The sequence below is a fragment of the Macaca mulatta genome, chromosome 13 (assembly GCF_049350105.2).
Source record: "Macaca mulatta isolate MMU2019108-1 chromosome 13, T2T-MMU8v2.0, whole genome shotgun sequence".
Classification (NCBI taxonomy): domain Eukaryota; kingdom Metazoa; phylum Chordata; class Mammalia; order Primates; family Cercopithecidae; genus Macaca; species Macaca mulatta.
Window position 1 is genome coordinate 6920620 of NC_133418.1, and position 16380 is coordinate 6936999.

The following is a 16380-nucleotide window of genomic DNA, read 5'->3' on the forward strand; positions in this document are numbered from 1 at the left end:
AAGACAATTCTGAGATTTCAAATATGTTTTCCTTCTGCCTGGTTTTTCCACATTCCACATTCAGGGGTCAGACTGGCTGATGCACTAGCAACCCAGCTTTCAACAGAAATATGCAGGTTCCATTGATTAGATGCTCAAGAATGATAACTTCTAAGGAATTTTTATATATTCAGTATGTCGTACTAAATAGATGAAAAGAGTTAAAACCCTACATTACTGTCTGTCTTCAAAATTCTCACTGGGGGGAAAAAAAACCTCAAAAACTCAAACTCCACAATTAACCCAATTCAGAATTTTAAATGAGGCATGTATGAAGCAAACTCAGTGCTGGAGGATGTTCTCTAAATCTGAGGAGAAATAACATTTACACTTAGAACAGAGGCATGTTTGAAACCTTTTATTAAACAGGCAATGCATTGTGCAGTGGTTAAAGACACAGATGCCTAGTGGAAAAGTTTAAAAATTATTTTGGGAAACAGTCTATGAATTGATGAACCCTGCCATGTTCCTTCATCTCCTTCTCAGAGTGGCTGCCTTTAGGAAAACAGATTGTTTTATAGCTGCTCTTGGAAACGGCATCTCTGTTTTGCCATGAATGTCATGCCTCGTAGTAAACATGAGAGAAGACAGGATCCACAGGCAAGACAGCGACCAGAGACATGGGCTGATCTCAGCTGGAAGCACAGATGTCCCTTCGCCTAGAAGGGCTTCTCTTCTGGCCTTTGCTGGGTGTCCTACTTACGCGTCCAACTTCATTTCTGTTTTCTTTCTTGTCTGAGGCTTCTTCATCAAGGGAATTCTAAAAGACACACGCGTACCTTTGGGCACAGGAACTGGTTCCTGGATCTTTCAGTGTTGTTCTTGTTTCTGGGCCCTCTGGCCCAGGAGTATGGCTGTGTGTTGATCCTCTTTGTTTTGCCTGGTTCCTTCCTCTTCCCCAAGTTCGTCATAAATTGATGATAAAATCAATCTTTAAGTTTCACGGTCTGTTTGCCACAATATACTGGCAGTTTTTTAACTAAGTGGCTTGTCAGGGTAGTGGACATGCTTTATCAGCACACTGCCCACCTATTTTATAATCTGGGGCATGTCACTCCAGGCTTGAGATTTCTTTCTGGCAAGTTCCATCCAGGATGGCTGATCTGTACTGGCATAACTGGCTCTCTTCAGCTGATGCAATTCCTTCTCCATCATCACTGCAGACTGAGCTGCTTGGAAGGGAGACAAAACAAACAGAAACATGAGCAGCGACTTCGGATTTTCCCTTAAGCCTCTTGCGTTTCTTGAAATAGACATCGAGGTCTTAACTGTGTTCTCGAACAGAAAATTCAATAATATGTGAACATGCAAGGAAGATTTGGGCCTAGAATATGTCATTTATGTGATAAAAAGACTTACGAACAAGTTCAAACAATTCTGGCAATGCAATGAGGTGAGAGAGACTTTGGAAATAAAATGGCAGGAGCTCTACAGATGGGCTGCACAACAGTGTCCCTCTACTTAACACTACTGAACTGTTCACTTAAAAATGGCTAAGATGGTAAATTCTGTTATGTGCCTTTACCACAATTAAAAAACTATAAAAATTTCCATATACATGCATTTTCGTATATATATATGTATATTTGTGTGTATATATGTATGTATGTGTGTATACATATGTATTTTTTGAGACAGAAGTCTTGCTGTGTTACCCAGGCTGGGGTGCAGTGGTGCAATCTCGGTTCACTGCAATCTCTGCCTCCCGGGTTCAAGCGATTCTCCTGCCTCAGTTTCCCAAGTAGCTGGGATTACAGACATGCACCACCATGCCTGTCTAATTTTTTTATTTTTAGTAGAGATGGGGTTTTGCATGTTGGTCAGGCTGGTCTTGAACTCTTGACCTCAGGTGATCCGCCCGACTCGGCCTCCCAAAGTGCTGGGATTATAGGTGTAAGCCAAGGCGTCTGGCCTAAAAATTTTTACATATCGATACATGCAACAACAAAGGCATATCTTGAAGATGCTATGTTCAGTGAAAGATGCCAGATAAAAAAGGGCACATACGTTAGGATTCTATTCATTAGAAATGTCCAAAAAAGGCAAATCCATAGAGACAGAGTAGATTAGTGGTTGCCTAGAGCTAGGAGTGGGAGTGGGACGTGACTGTAAATGGGCATGAGGTTTCTCTTTAGTGTGAGGGAAATATTGTAAAATTAGATTGTCATCATAGCTGTGCGACTCTGTAAATACATACCTGCTCACTGTCAATATACAGTCATCCCCTGGTGTATGCTGGGGGTTGGTTCTAGGACCGCTCCCACCTGCATACACCAAAATCTATGAATACTCAAGTTCTGCAGTCAGCCCCGTGGAACCCGCATATGCAAAAAGATGGCCCTCTGTTTTCTCAGGTTTCACATCCTAAGGATACAGGTAATTTTCCATCTGAGTTTGGCTGGAAAACAGTCAGCATTTAAGTAGACCTGTACAGTTCAAACTTGTGTGTTCAAGGGTCAACCTTATACTTAATGAACTGTACACTTAAAATGGATGAGTTTTATGACACGTAAATTATATCTCTGTAAGAGCTGAGTGGAAAACTCAAGGTGGCAAGTAATTCGCAAAAACCAAACCAAACCAAAACCCAAACTGCAGGAACGACCCAGGAAAATGATTTCAAAGTATGTGGTCATGTTTGCAGATTTCATACCCAAGTTCTGATGGGACAAAGAGATTCCTCTTTGCAGCCCCTCCTTGAGGTTGAGCTTTGCCCCCTGCTTCCGGTCCACAGCGGGCTTCACAGGGGTTATCAGGAAAGACTTGCTGCGGACAAAGTCAGCTTGCTTCACAGGCTCCTGTTGGGACACAAGACACACGCTGCCAAGTCACCAGTGATTCAGACAGGGGCAAACACACCCAAAGTGAAGGAGCTGCAAGGCTGCCCGTCCAAGACGCTTGCACTGCTGGCACTTTCTTGGGAGGGCACCCTAGTGTCAGCTCACTAACACCAAGTGGTCAGATGCTGGTGCTCAGACTGGCATGCGGCCTTATCCTGGCACACGCATGCATCACGGCTTCCTTCCTGTCCCCACACCTGGCTTTAGGGCCAGATGGCAGATGGCAGGGATCCCATTTGGCAGTGAAGATGATTTGTTTAGAATCGATTTGTGATTTTTATGACAGTTGGTATAGTTACAGATGTCCCAAACCGGTTACTACTTGTTTTCTAAATGCCCCACGCCTGCATGAGGGTCCTCGAGTCTGGGTATAGTGGAGGTTCTAGTTAAAACGAGGGGAAGCAGGTCCTACTGCAGGCTCAGGCTCTCTTCCCCACATGGCTGAAACACACAGATTTATCATGGTGCTATTGGGGGATACAAAAATTGCGAGTCTCGGCCTGATTCTAGGCATAGTTGTTTGGGCTGGTGAAAGCTGCCTTCCGTTCAGAGTACAAAATGAAACCACAGGTTCCAGCCCTGCAGCCGCAGGTGAGGAATGAGGAGCTCCAGCATGTGGCCAGTGGAGCAGCAAAGAGCAGGGCTCACTCCTCACAGCATGATGAGCTGGGATGGAGCTGTTGACATCATTGCTGTGTGTCTAACTCAGAAGTTATTTTAACCTCCTTCCATTTTTCTAGATGCTGAGCTGCTGCGTTGCCAAGGAGGCAGGGAGTAGAGAGCTGTCTGCACCGCCGAAGTGACTCACGTGCTTCTCTGTATCCCAACAGCTCAGCATGTGCAAAGGCAGGCAGAATGCTCCACCATGGAGGTTAGGATTTGGCAAGTCATTTATTTTGCTTCATTGGCCCTCGACCACACATCCACAAGCATCACAGGTGACGGTCCCTGTGACGCCCATGCAGGACGTGTGGTCCTTATGGGGTCCTCGCCCCAGCCCCAGCTGGCTGCTCCCTCCTGCACCCACAGAATGGAAAGCATCTGCTCTAAGCAACGGGGCTCTCTCGGGCACCTTGGCTTGCTTTCCTGGTTCACACTTCAGGGTCCGTGTCCCAGGTTTGTCTTCCTGGTTGGGTGGCTGGTCCAAGGTCCCTCGCCGCTTCTGCCTAGTGACGGTGATCCAGGGTGGCACAGGCTGCCCATCAGCTCCAGGCCCTGTTGCTGCAGGCGGCAGATTCTTTTCTGTTGGGTAAAGGCACAAGATTATAGAAACAGTCCCGTTCCCTCTTCGGTTTCACGCTTTGTGTCTGCCGCACAGAGAACACTACTGCTTTGGTTCGGGGTTGCAGGGGGTCTGGGCGAGCATTACTTTCTTTAGGGGACTTTGTTTTCTTATTAAAGATGCATCAGAGAGATTATGCTCCTCTAGTCTGAGTCATAAAAAATTAAATGCAACTGCTTCTATAGGGTCTGCGTGTACTTAAGCCAACTTCCTCTTGGGAATCCCTTCTGGAAGGAGATAAAAAATAGCACACAAATAGATACAATTTCTTTAATATAATCCTGTCATTGTGGACATACTACCCGATTCCTGCTCAAATGTTGTAGACGCACTATTAATCTCTTGTCTTCTAACAACTGTGAGCATAACCTTCCCTTTGTGGAGAGAGTGACACCAAAGACTGCTCACAGTTGCTTTCCTTAATGTCCTAGAGAGAAAAGAAATAGTGCCTTTGAAACCATATGTTGGCCAGGTGCGGTGGCTCACACCTGTAATCCCAACACTCTGGGAGGCCAAGGCGGGCGTATCACCTGAGGTCAGGAGTTCCAGACCAACTTGGTCAACATGGCAGAACCCCATCTCTACTAAAAATACAAAAATCAGCCGGGCGTGGTGGCGGGTGCCTGTAGTCCCACCTACTTGGGAGACTGTGGCAGGACAATCGCTTGAACTTGGGAGGTGGAGGCTGCAGTGAGCCAAGATCACGCCACTGCACTCCAGCCTGGACAAGAGTGAGACTTTGTCTCAAATATAAAAATAAAACTAAAAAAGACACTATATGTTTTGTTGACTCTCCTTCCGTATTAACTGTGCTTATCTTTGGGTGGTGAAACTGTGGGTCATTCCCCTCCTCTTACATTTCAACTCTTCTGTATTTTCATATTTTCTACAATAAGAATTTATTACCTTCATCAATAGAAAAAGGAAATCTGTGGATTAAATAAGTGGCTTTTCTTTTTTTTTTTTTTTTTTTTTTTTGAGACAGGGTCTCATTCTGACACTCAGCCTGAAGTAGAGTGGTGCGATCAAGGCTCACTGCAACCTCCACCTACCAGGCTCCAGTGCTCCTCCCACCTTGGCCTCCTCAGCAGCTGGGACTACAGTCATGCACCATCACGCCCAGTGAATTTTTTGTAGAGATGGGGTCTCACCATGTTGCCCAGGCTGGTCTCGAATTCCTGAGCTCAAACAATTCGCCTGCCTCAGGTTCCCAAAGTGCTGGAATTACAGGCTTGAACCGCCTCCCCTGGCCAATAAGTGGCTTCCTACAGGTACATCAAAAGCATAGAACCCAAGGTTCCCTGTGAGCCTGCTTCTGGATGTTTGCCTGCCACAGGATAAAACAAAGGCTGAAACTGATCTCCAACCACCTGGCACCTCTCCTCGGTTCCCTTCCACAGTGCGCCTGAGTCAGCCGGGTGACAACAGCACCGTTTCACAGCAACACATGCAGATGTCCGGGAGGAGTTAACATCACTGTTCTCTGTGGCCTGATGTATTCCACCCCTTGCTCTGGCGTGCAGAGGATATTACTCACTTTGTCTTTGTTTCTACTTCCAGTTCAGGCTGGAATTCTTTTCCCTTAGTGCCCTAGTCAACAAGGAGGTACAAGGACGGGTGGCCACTGCTTTGCAAGCTACAGTCTCCTGCTGGGAGTGAGAAGAGCCTTCAGCCTCACACACCCAGGATCTCCCCTGGCCCTGGCAGCCAGGGACGGCTCCCACTCCTTTTTCTGGCTGCTCCCTGGGGCCTCCACCGGACTGGCCCCCTGGGAATCCTGCTCCATCTCTTGGACTCATCCTACCCCTTTCCTGACTCTTCAGTCTCTCCCTCTGCAGCTTTGCAGAATGCTTTGGGCTTCCATAGCTTGAAGTCTCCACGGAGCCTCACTGTCCCCTGAAGGCCCAGTTCTCCCTTCTCCTCTACCCTTAGCTCAAATGGCCTCTGCCTATGTCTCGTCAGCCACTTCCTGCACCAGCCATGAGCTGACACCACTGTTTGCATCCTCCCAACCAACAAACCCCAAATCCCAAGGTCAAACCTGGTCCTCAACCTGCTTCACCCCTGCAGCTCTGACGTGGCTGCACATCTGTACATCCTCTCTGGGGGAGCCTGTCCCCGTGAGGCATCCCTCCAGCCTCTGAGGCCCTTCTCCAGGTCCTCGTCTGAGTTTTTTTCCTAATCTGGAACTCCTGCTTGCTCCTGACCCTCAGCCGTCATCGCTTCCTCCCAGCATTCTCTCTTCTACTCCTGATCCAACAGGCAGAACTGCTGAAATTACTAATACTTCCTAGTGTACAATCCAGTCCTACTTTCTATTCCCAGCCAGAGCCCAGCATCTCTATTCTCCTGTTTCACCTTTCTTTCTTCTTTCCATTCATTCAGTGTTTGCTACGGGCAAGGACTGCTTTATATTTGAGGTGGGAAAATAAACAACACATTGTTCCTTCAAAAAGCTCAAAGTCTAGTTGGGGAGACAAGATGCAAACAAGTAACTGTGGTAGAAACTGGAAAATGCTAAAATTTACAAAGGGCTATGCGGACACAGGGCCTACCACTGGTGAGTGGGAGTAGGGGTGCTTCTGGGTTGGGATCTGGAGAATAATCTTCCAGGCTGGGGATGGGGGCAGGTGGAGGAGTTGTGTAAACCAGTCCCAAGGAAGGGTCTTTTCTGTCTTTTTTTTGTTTTCTGTCCATCATGGGGGAGCTGTGGGAGTTTTAAACCATGGGCTCACTCTGGAGGTTGTGTGGAGAATCAGTCTGACTGCGGAGGGACGAGAGGCTGGGGAGCTAGGAGGGAGGCTGTGGCCACAGCTCAAGAGAGTTGACAAGGGCTTGGATATCCTGTTCTAGAATCCTCCCTGCTGGTTCACCAGGGCCCCCAGACACTACCTCCTCCATCAAGTCTGTTCCGGTCAGTCTCTCTCCTAAGTCCTCTGTAACCTCTTGAGAAAACTGCCTCAGTGTGTTTGGTACTAGACATATTTGCCAGCTGAGCATCTACCCCACTGAAGTATACCTTTGGTCATAAGCATTTCTTACTACCGAACAAACACACGCCATAGACTATGTGCAGATACAGTTCTAAACGCTGAGCTTGGCAAGAGGTAAATTTTCTTTTCCTTACATCAAGAGCATGCTGGCAGAATTCCATCCCGACCACAGAAAGGTCACCTGCTGCTGCCTGTCTGTGGGGTAGGAATGTTTCCAGCTGTACTGTGTGTGTGTTTACGCGTGTGTCTGTGTTCACGTGCAGACCCACAGGAGTGGGCTGGTGCCCTGGCTGGGCCAGGCTGTGCTGCTGTGGGGTAAGGCAACCTGCAATAGCAGCATCACCAAGCAGTGGGCCAGTTTATGACCACACCACCATTTCTCTTTTTGGTTCCTGCCTCTTTCTCTGCAACTGCTGGTCTTTCCTTTTATTCTGTATTCTCTTCTTTCTCACCTTTTTCCTTGTCAGGAATGCAAGACCCTTGTAATCTCCAGACTTTGTTACAGGGACTGTCCAGGGCCACCCTCATAGGCAGAGGAGTGCAGGAATGGCAAATGGGGGTCCAGACACCAGGAAAAAGGGAGAAAACCCACTCCAGCTCCCTAATGTAGTTCACAGATGCCTGAGATTCCACCTGGAGCCTCTCAGTGGGTAAGCTGAGAAAGGCGTGATGGGCTGAGCATCACCTTCCACAGTGCTGAGACTCAGAGACGCTGCGCCTTTGTCCCCAGTGAGCACAGGCAGAGCAGCTGTGTGATGAGCCACCCTGCTCTGTGGGAGGGGCCTAGGAGGCCTCTCCGAACCGTATGCTCACCTCCTGTGCTTGGCACCCACACTGGCAGTGCAGGAGCTCTGGGATCTGCCCCATACTCCACCTGGGGAGGGCAGGAGAAGGGGCTGAAGCCCCGGCAATGTGCGGGGTAAAGGCAGGCTTCAGAGGCCAAAGACCTTACAACGTGGCTGCTCAAGCATGAACATTCAGGGTCGAGGCTGCACCATAAAATAGCTTCTGAGATTAAACATGTTCAAAATGTCATTAATCCCGGGATAATGCAGACGTGGCCTCAGCTCAGATAAATCAGTTGAAAACACTCCTTTGTTTACCACTTCCTGCCTCCATACACAGACAACGTTAATCTCCCGGGGATTTGGCTAAAGACTCTGACATCTCGATTTCTCCTCTCCAACTGGCAATGAGTTTAAGCTGTCAAGTGTGCCTGGGTTTGCAGCAAACAGCCCAGGAGCATTTCTCACAGGCCAGGGCCCAGCAATTCCGGGTCTGTGTCTGTGTGAGCGCCTTTGCGGATTGTGGAAGGGCCAGATTCCCCGTGCAGTGCAGCTGCCCTGGGAGGAAGGGTAGCAAGTTTGGTTTGCTGCAGGGCAGATGCAGCAGGACTCCTCTGAAGGCATGGTGCAGAGGGTGCAGGAAGCCGGGACGGCAACAGAGCTCCTCCCGTTTAACTCATAGGAAACCAACTTTGGATCAGAGAAAATAGTATGATGTCATTTAAGAATAGGATTCCTTCAAAGGAGCAGGTGGTAAGCTTGTTCCTCTCCAGATTCCTCCTTCTCCTTAACATGCCCCCTGCAGTCCAGGATCGATTCTGAAAAGGACGTTGCTCCAGCACTAACTTCTGAGGGCCCCTGTTCTTGGGGTTGGGCTCAACGGGCTATGCTAATGAAGGTTTCCTCCCTGGGGCCAGGGCAACGGAGCTGCTAACGATGTGGCCCTGGGGCCCGCAGAGCTAGTTTAGGGCCTCAGGCTAGTGCTCTTGGGCAAATTCCAGGAGCTCCCTGAGACTCATTTCGGTGTAATATGAAGAAACAGAAGTCTCTACACCTCCCAGTCAGACTGTAAAGATTCCATGAGATAACCCACTGTCTACACCTCCTGCTGTGGTTATGAAGATTTCTTGACATAACCCACTATCTATACTTGCCAGCGTGGTGTGAAGATTCTATGACATAATCTACGACCTAGGCCTCCCAGTGTGATTGTGAAGTGAAACAGCCACTGTCTATACCTCTCAGTGTGGTTGTGAAGGTCAGGTGGAACATCCACTGTCTACACTTCCCAGCATGGCTGTGAAGATTGTGTGAGAATCCAGGGAAAGCCGTTAGTGCGGTACCCGGTGTTAGCTGCTGCCGCCACAATAGCTGCTGTTGTTATGTGGTTGTTGCTAGTGTTGTTATCACTGTTTCCGCTGGAGGAGGGGTGGAGAATTTTGGTCAACCCTTACCCCGGAGCTGATGCAGACCAGTGAGCCATTCTGCCATGACAGTGAGCCCTCGTGGCTCTTGTGATAAGAAAAGCACAGCAAGCACTGGGTTGCACCCCAGCCTCTTGCAGGGCCAGGCAGCCAGGCTGACTCTTGGCTCCCTGAGAACATCGTCCATGGGTTCTAGCAGACCGTCTTAATGCTGTGTGTGTGCCAGTCTGCCTGCAAGCCCTGCAAGGGCAGGTGCCTCATCCTGGTCACGTCTGCCACAGCGTGTGAGAGCCAGTGGGTCTGATCAGGGCTGCCCTGTTGGTGCTGCATCGTGGGGGAGCCTGGCCCAAGCCACACCAGTGTGCACCGTAGTCCCGCTATCCACAGCAGCACTCTCTCCTCCATGCACACGCTGTGTGTTAGGTGAGCCTGGCCATCCCGGATGCAGGACACACTGCCCGAGATGAGACCCCACTTTTCATCTGCATTCTCAGGAATCACTCTTAAAATACCCCCTCACACAGAACTCTAAATACCCTGTACGAGAGAACCACAAAGTTTTCAGACCCACATTTGGCATTATTACTGAGCTATTTGTATTCGGGAAGATTTAAAATGAACCGTTTCAAAAATCCTCAATGTTACACCATTTCTAGAGATGTTCAACGACACCTACGTGGGACAGGTTCGTTTTGTCACTTCACTTTGACTTTCTGATTGGTGATGGTTAGTTCTTTTAGTGCCTATTAAAATTCAGCCTTAAGGTACTGTTTTTTTCCTTCAGAAAAACTTCTGTAATGACCAGTTGAGGGGCCAGGGTGGGACCCCCGTGGTGGACCACACCCCGTGTGACACTAGGGACGCAGCTGTTAAGTCTGGAAGCTGAGGGCTGTCAAAGGACACAGTCTCCCCAGAGGCAACGAGCTGTGGTACAGTGTAAATTCCCAGGTTCCTTGCCTTTTGACCAACGATATAAAGCAGAGGCTCTGCCTTCAGGTAAGGCAGCAGGGTTTCCAGGCCTCTAAAAAATTTGGTATATGGTATCCTTTCTGAAGCACCAATTTTTTCAGCCTCCCGAGTAGCTGGGACTACGGGTGCGAACCACATGCCTGGCTAATTTTTTTTTTTTTTTTTTTTTGAGATGGAATCGCTCTCTGTCACCCAGGCTGGAGTGCAGTGGTGCAATCTCGGCTCACTGCAAGCTCCACCTCGCGGGTTCAAGCTATTCCCTTGCCTCAGTGTCCTGAGTAGCTGGGACCACAGGCGCCCGCCACCTCGCCCGGCTAATTTTTTGTACGTTTTAGGAGAGACAAGGTTTCACCGTGTTAGCCAGGATGGTCTGGATCTCCTGACCTCGTGATCCACCTGCCTTGGCCTCCCAAAGTGCTGGGATTACAGGCATGAGCCACTGCGCCCAGCCATGCCTGGCTAATTTTTTAAAAATTAATTATTGTAGAGATGGGGTCTCGCTGTGTCACCCAGGCTGGTCTCAAATGATCTTCTCACCTCTGCCTCCCAAAGTGCTGGGGTTATGGGTGTGAGCCACTGTGCCTGGCCTGATGCAGCAATTTCTAAGAAACTTTTTCTTTTCATACCATTTCTTTCTTGTTCATAGAAGTACACGAGCATATTGTACAGATTTAGAAAGTAGATAAAAGTATAAAGGAGAAAAAAGCTTCCCATAAATCAACCACCCAAGGGAGCTATGTGAACACTTCATACTCTGGCATACACTGCTTCCAATTTTCTCCGTTATGCTGCCATCCTAAAAATGCACATCAACAGCTCATTCCCAGGTCTTCGCAACGTTCTCTGTGGAAGAGAGGTCTGAGTTTGCTCAGATTTCGGATCTAAAGTGGATGCATCGTCGCCGTTTCTCACAGCCAGCTGAAGCTAGCACAGTCACTGTGCCTCGGTGCCTCAACAGATAGAGCCGCGGTCCTCTGTGCTGCCTGCCTTCCAGCTCCACTGCCATGGCCGTGGCTGGCCTGGTGGAAATGGGACCCGACTACAGACGCTAAGAGGACTTCTGGGGCAGAGGTGGGCCCGGGCCCTGGGGACACATGGGGCCACACCACCGCTGCAGGGTTCCTCAGGCTTCCTAGATAAACAACTTGAGGGGTTTTGTTTTTTTATAAGCCATTTATTGATTCTTTTGTCAGTCTTGACTCACAGGCTGCTCCTGATCAATACATGCTGGCAAAGTCTACAGTCGCTCGTCATCACATCTGTCCCAGAGCTAGGCTGTGTGATCCCACTGTGGAACTCGGGGTGGTAATGCTCACCCAAGGCTTCTTCTCAAGACCGTGCTGAGCATTTTGAGACCGAGCAAGAGCTTTTCACAGGGCAGGCCCCCACTGTTAATGACAGGAGACGGGGCTGTGTCCCAGTTCCACCTCAACTTACGCTTACCGCCATTCCTTCCTCTCCTCATTCAACAAATCGAGTCAATCATCGCTGTGCGCTGACTCTGTATTTGAGAATTCGCCTACTCGCTAAAATACATTTGTAATCCCCAAATCAATACACATGGTGTTGGCATGGTCATTGGCAGACACGTGCAGGGCAGCAAAAAATTTGAGTTTCCCAAGGTGCAAGTTCCCAGCTGAGGTCAGGCAGTGACACGCTGCCTTACTGTTTTAGCTCTTACGCCGTATACAGTATTTTTTTTTGTAGTCTACTCAGGGCCACATTTTTGGGCACTAGGTTTTCTTGTGATTCTGCTGGTTAGGCCCCCAAGTGGAGGGCTCATGCGTTCCTAAGCCCAAGGAGGCTGTGATGTGCCTGACGGAGACAATGTGTGTGTCAGATAAGCTTCATTCAGGCATGAATTACAGTGCTGTTGGCGGTGTGTTCAGTGTCAATGCATCAAAAATATATATTAAATAAAGCATCTTTAAACAGAATTACACATAAAACAAGGTTATGTGTCGATCTATTGATGCTGTGGCAGGAGGCACACAGGAAGCTAACCTTGCATTTCCTCCAGGAACAGTGGCTCAGTATTTGCTAAGTTAGCTTGCGGTAACTTTTCAGAACATAACTTCCTTAGACAATGAGAACGGACTGGACCTGGTGAGTGCCCACCAGGTACCAGGCCCTGGGGAAGGTGCTAAGTCTAGACAGGAAGGATTTTTTGAATCGTTCTCTCCAGTGCATGGAGACAGGCTCTCCTGCAAGAGCCATCAGGACCAGAGGGATCCACTGACAGCTACCACGGTCCACAATCAGGAATGAGTTCCAGAGCCTGCTGAAAGCGGACACGGCAGGGCCTCTGGGGGTGCTGGTCTCATTCTGTTTCTTGGTCTGGGGTGTTCAGTGGAAATGCACTGAGCTACACACATAGGATCTGTGCACTTCTCTGTATGCATATTATTCTTCAATTAGAAGTAAAAGCACACAAATAACAAAAAACACCCTAAGATAGGAGTCACTAGGTGCTTGAGAGTGACCAGGAAGAAGAGCCTAGCTCCCTGTGCAAGTACAGAGTGAGGCAAGTTTGCACACAGCGCTCTTTCCACACTGCCATTAAGCAAGCTGCCCCGGATGCCCTCACCAGCGGACCCTTTCCACCGCTTCACTACCCCACAGCCTCAAGGGCACCCTCCCTAGGGCCTCACCCGCTTTGCCTTTTGTAAGCACTGCCTCCCCTCATCCACACAATCTCCCTCTTCCCTCCACCCTCCAGAGCCTCCCCCCCTCCTGCTCCACCTCCTCTCCTAGGTGGAAATGCACCACTCGGCCAGTGCAGAGGCTCTGACTCCACACAGACTCACTTTACAGCCTAGGGGCAAACAGAAGGACACTGTTTCTGGGAGCTTCTTTCCCAGCCACCCACATGGGGCTGCCAGGGCCAAACTGCCCTCATCCCTTACGTGACTCCCAGGTCAGGAGGCACTGCCAAGGGCTCCTCAGCCGGCTCTCCTGCTTTCCCAGGCCAGGCTTTCTATGGTTTGAATTTCCCAGCTGATGCTCAGAAACCCGCCTTCTCCTGGCCTACATATCTCTTTTCACACAAGCTTCAACTCCACATGGCAGAAAGACAAAAGCCACGGCTGCTTTAATAGCCCTAGGAGCATGCTTCTATCCTAAGAGGCGAGGCAGTGAGGGCCCGGAGGCGCCGTCCTCCCGGTGAAACGGCTGAGGGAGTCAGAGAGTCTCCCGGTGGCAGCACGTATTTCCGAGGGCCTCACCCGGTAGCATGTTCATCACGGGGTGGGGGTGAGTGTCGGTCCTCGTCCCAGGGCAGGAGCTTGCTCAGGTCCCCACCGTAGAAACCAGTGTGAGTTCTTCCCAAACGGGGCCCCGGGGTCCGCTTTGGTTGTTGTCAGAGCCCCAACTACATCTGCTTTGGGGATCTGCTGCTCACAGGTAACATGTGTGAGAAGGCATTCATAAAGAAAAACAATCGTGAGTCACATCTGTGTGTGCGTGTGTGCAGTGAGGCCAGGAATCCGGCCAGCCATGGGTATTGGGGACACCCCAAGGGACAGATGACTTACCAGGCTCTTTTCCTGACTTCTGGGACAGCTGCCCAGCACCTGGCATGTCGAGGCTGGCAGACATCCCAGGGTGGCCTGATCCAACCTCCACGTCCCACAGTGGAGACCCCGGGGAGCCAGGGCCGGGCTCAAGGGCACAGAATTGTCAGTGGAGGAGCTGGACTGAAAGCACATTGCTAAACTGCCACTGTCTGTGCGGTTAAAGCCAGCCTCTCGGCAGGAGGCAATGACCAGTCCACCTCCACAGAGACAGCTGGTCTCCACTCCCAACCAGCTGATATAATTGGGACCTCACAAGGACATGGGAAGGGAAAGGCACAGTTATTTAAAAAGGACTTTGAGCTAGAACACATGATTGAGAAAAAGGTGAAAAATTATTTGACTTACACTTTGAAATGTACACAAACGCCTCACCTTAGATTCCTTGTTTCCCCACCTCAGATCTCCAGGAACTGCTGGAATTCTTCAAGAACTGTCTAGGGTGGCCAACAGAAGAGTAACTAACCCATTCCAGGGACAGCCATTGTCCTTGGAGCTCAGATTTCCCTTTCTCTATTACATCTGGGCCCTCCTTCACCCACCACTAGCCAGGTAGGGAAATTTCTCCCGACCAAAGAAGTGTTCACAGCTAAAGTTTATTCCATCTTTGTCTTCAGAGCAGTGTCATATTCATAATGACCCTCACAGCCCTCCTTGCAATGTAAGAATATTTTCAATCCCCATTTTAGATATGGGACCACAGAGTATTATAGAATAAAGTGACTTGTCCAGGGTCACTTGGCCAATATGTAACAAAGCTGGGATTTGAACACAGACCTCTTGATCTCTAATCTTCCTTCACTACATCACATACCATCTCTTACTAAGAGGTATGACCTCATGACTGTCCTATAAAACCACTTCCTCCCCATTTTAACTTATTCACTGAGTGGCAAACAACAGTTACTCAGCCTTGGCCCTGCTGACATTTTGGGCTGGATAGGTCTTTGTTGTGGGGATTAGTCCTGTACACCGTAGGATGCTCAGCATCTCTACCCGCCAGATGCTAGTATACCTCCCTTCCCCACCCTACCACAGTGGTGTCAATCAAATACGTCTCCAGGCACTGCCAATGTCTGCTGGGGCCCACACCTGCCCCAGCTGAGAACTGCAGTGCAGCACCACACTGGGGAGCGCGGGCTGCAGTGAGCCTATGCGGGCTCTACCTCTCCTCCACAGTTTACTAGCTACATGCCTTCGTGCAAGTTCTTTAACCGAAGTTTCTTTTATTATTTGCTAAATAGGATTGTTGTTGAAAATTAACGCATAAAGCGTTTAACATAATACTCGGCACTTAGTAAGTGCTCACTGTATGTTAGCTATTGTTATTATTTGCCCATTTCTGAGAGGGTAAATCTGCTGCAGACCCCGACTTCGAGAAGCTGATAGAGGGAGACAGGCAGAAAGGTGAGGTATTACGGTGCCTCGACACCCAAGCCATTTTTGGGAAGAGCACAACCCTTATGGGGTCTCAGAAAGATGCTGTTTGCTAGTGACAGCCCTGAAAGAGTGCTGCCCAGTAAAACTTTGTATAATGATGGAAATGCCCTCTGTGCTGTCCACCAGTCATACACGGCTCCTGGGCTCTTGAAATGTGGCTGCTGTGACTGAGGAACTGCATTTTAATTTGGCTTACATTTACATTTAAACAGCCACATGCAGCTAGTGGCTCTGTGTTGGAGCGCGCAGACCCGGAGCCTCACCACTCCACGTGTGGTCCGTGGACCAGCAGTGCTGCCACCATTCCAGATGGACTGGGTGGGAAGCATCACTTTGAGCAGATTCACAAATACTCCTAAGTTTGAGAAGTGCTGCTGTCCTAGAGTCCAGGATCTCTACATTGGCCACACATTAGAACCACCTGGGCAGCCTTTAACACTCCCACTGTCTGGGATTCACCCTGGGCAGGTCCACCGAATTCGTGGGGGTGGACCCCCAGGTGACCGCCAGTCACAGCCAGCATTGCCAACCGCGGATCTTGATGCTGCTCTGAGCGTCCGCCCAAAGAAACCCTGAAGAGAGAGCTCACAGTACGTGGTCCCCTTTCTGGCTAATACCAAGTGCCCCGCTGACCAGAGGGCCCAGTTCCTGAGAACGGGGCTGACATCTGCCCCTGCCCCCAGGCTCTGGTAGATGTTTCTTTTAACCAGCCAGTGCCCCTGGTCCCCAGGACATCGACCCCCAGGGCTGCCCATACTACGGGTCCACACTGTTGCCACCTCAGACCTCACCTCCTGCCACACCCTTGGCACTGCTCACAGGGGCCTCGGACACTTTCCACTTGTCATGAAGACACTGCCTTCTCTTCTTCAAACCTACGTCTTGAGCACCCATACCTGAGCCCTGGGGAGAGTGCACAGAGGGTCTCAGCACCTCCCCCCCAACATAAGGTTAATGGCTGCCGTGGAGAAAGCACTGAAGCCGTCCCTCTGAAATGGCACCATTGCAGCTGCAGGCGATGGGTGACGCTGCTCAT

General features: G+C 49.7%; 1 protein-coding gene across 6 annotated transcripts in view; it reads right to left on the minus strand.

The window, feature by feature from the left end:
* Positions 1–382: 382 nt before the first annotated feature.
* The window catches only part of CRACDL (CRACD like), a 146842-nt gene continuing 130844 nt past the window's right edge, over positions 383–16380 (minus strand). For 3 of the 6 annotated variants that reach the window (XM_077958835.1, XM_077958833.1, XM_028832204.2), the window contains 3 exons: positions 3952–4121; positions 2693–2837; positions 383–1208 (listed from right to left, as the gene is read on the minus strand). In XM_077958835.1, coding sequence (XP_077814961.1) covers positions 1069–1208; positions 2693–2837; positions 3952–4121 — 455 coding nt within the window. In that variant the 3' untranslated portion in view covers positions 383–1068. Of the gene's footprint in view, positions 1212–2692; positions 2838–3951; positions 4122–16380 lie in introns of all 6 variants that reach the window. The other 3 variants (XM_077958834.1, XM_028832205.2, XM_028832203.2) reach the window with 1 other exon arrangement.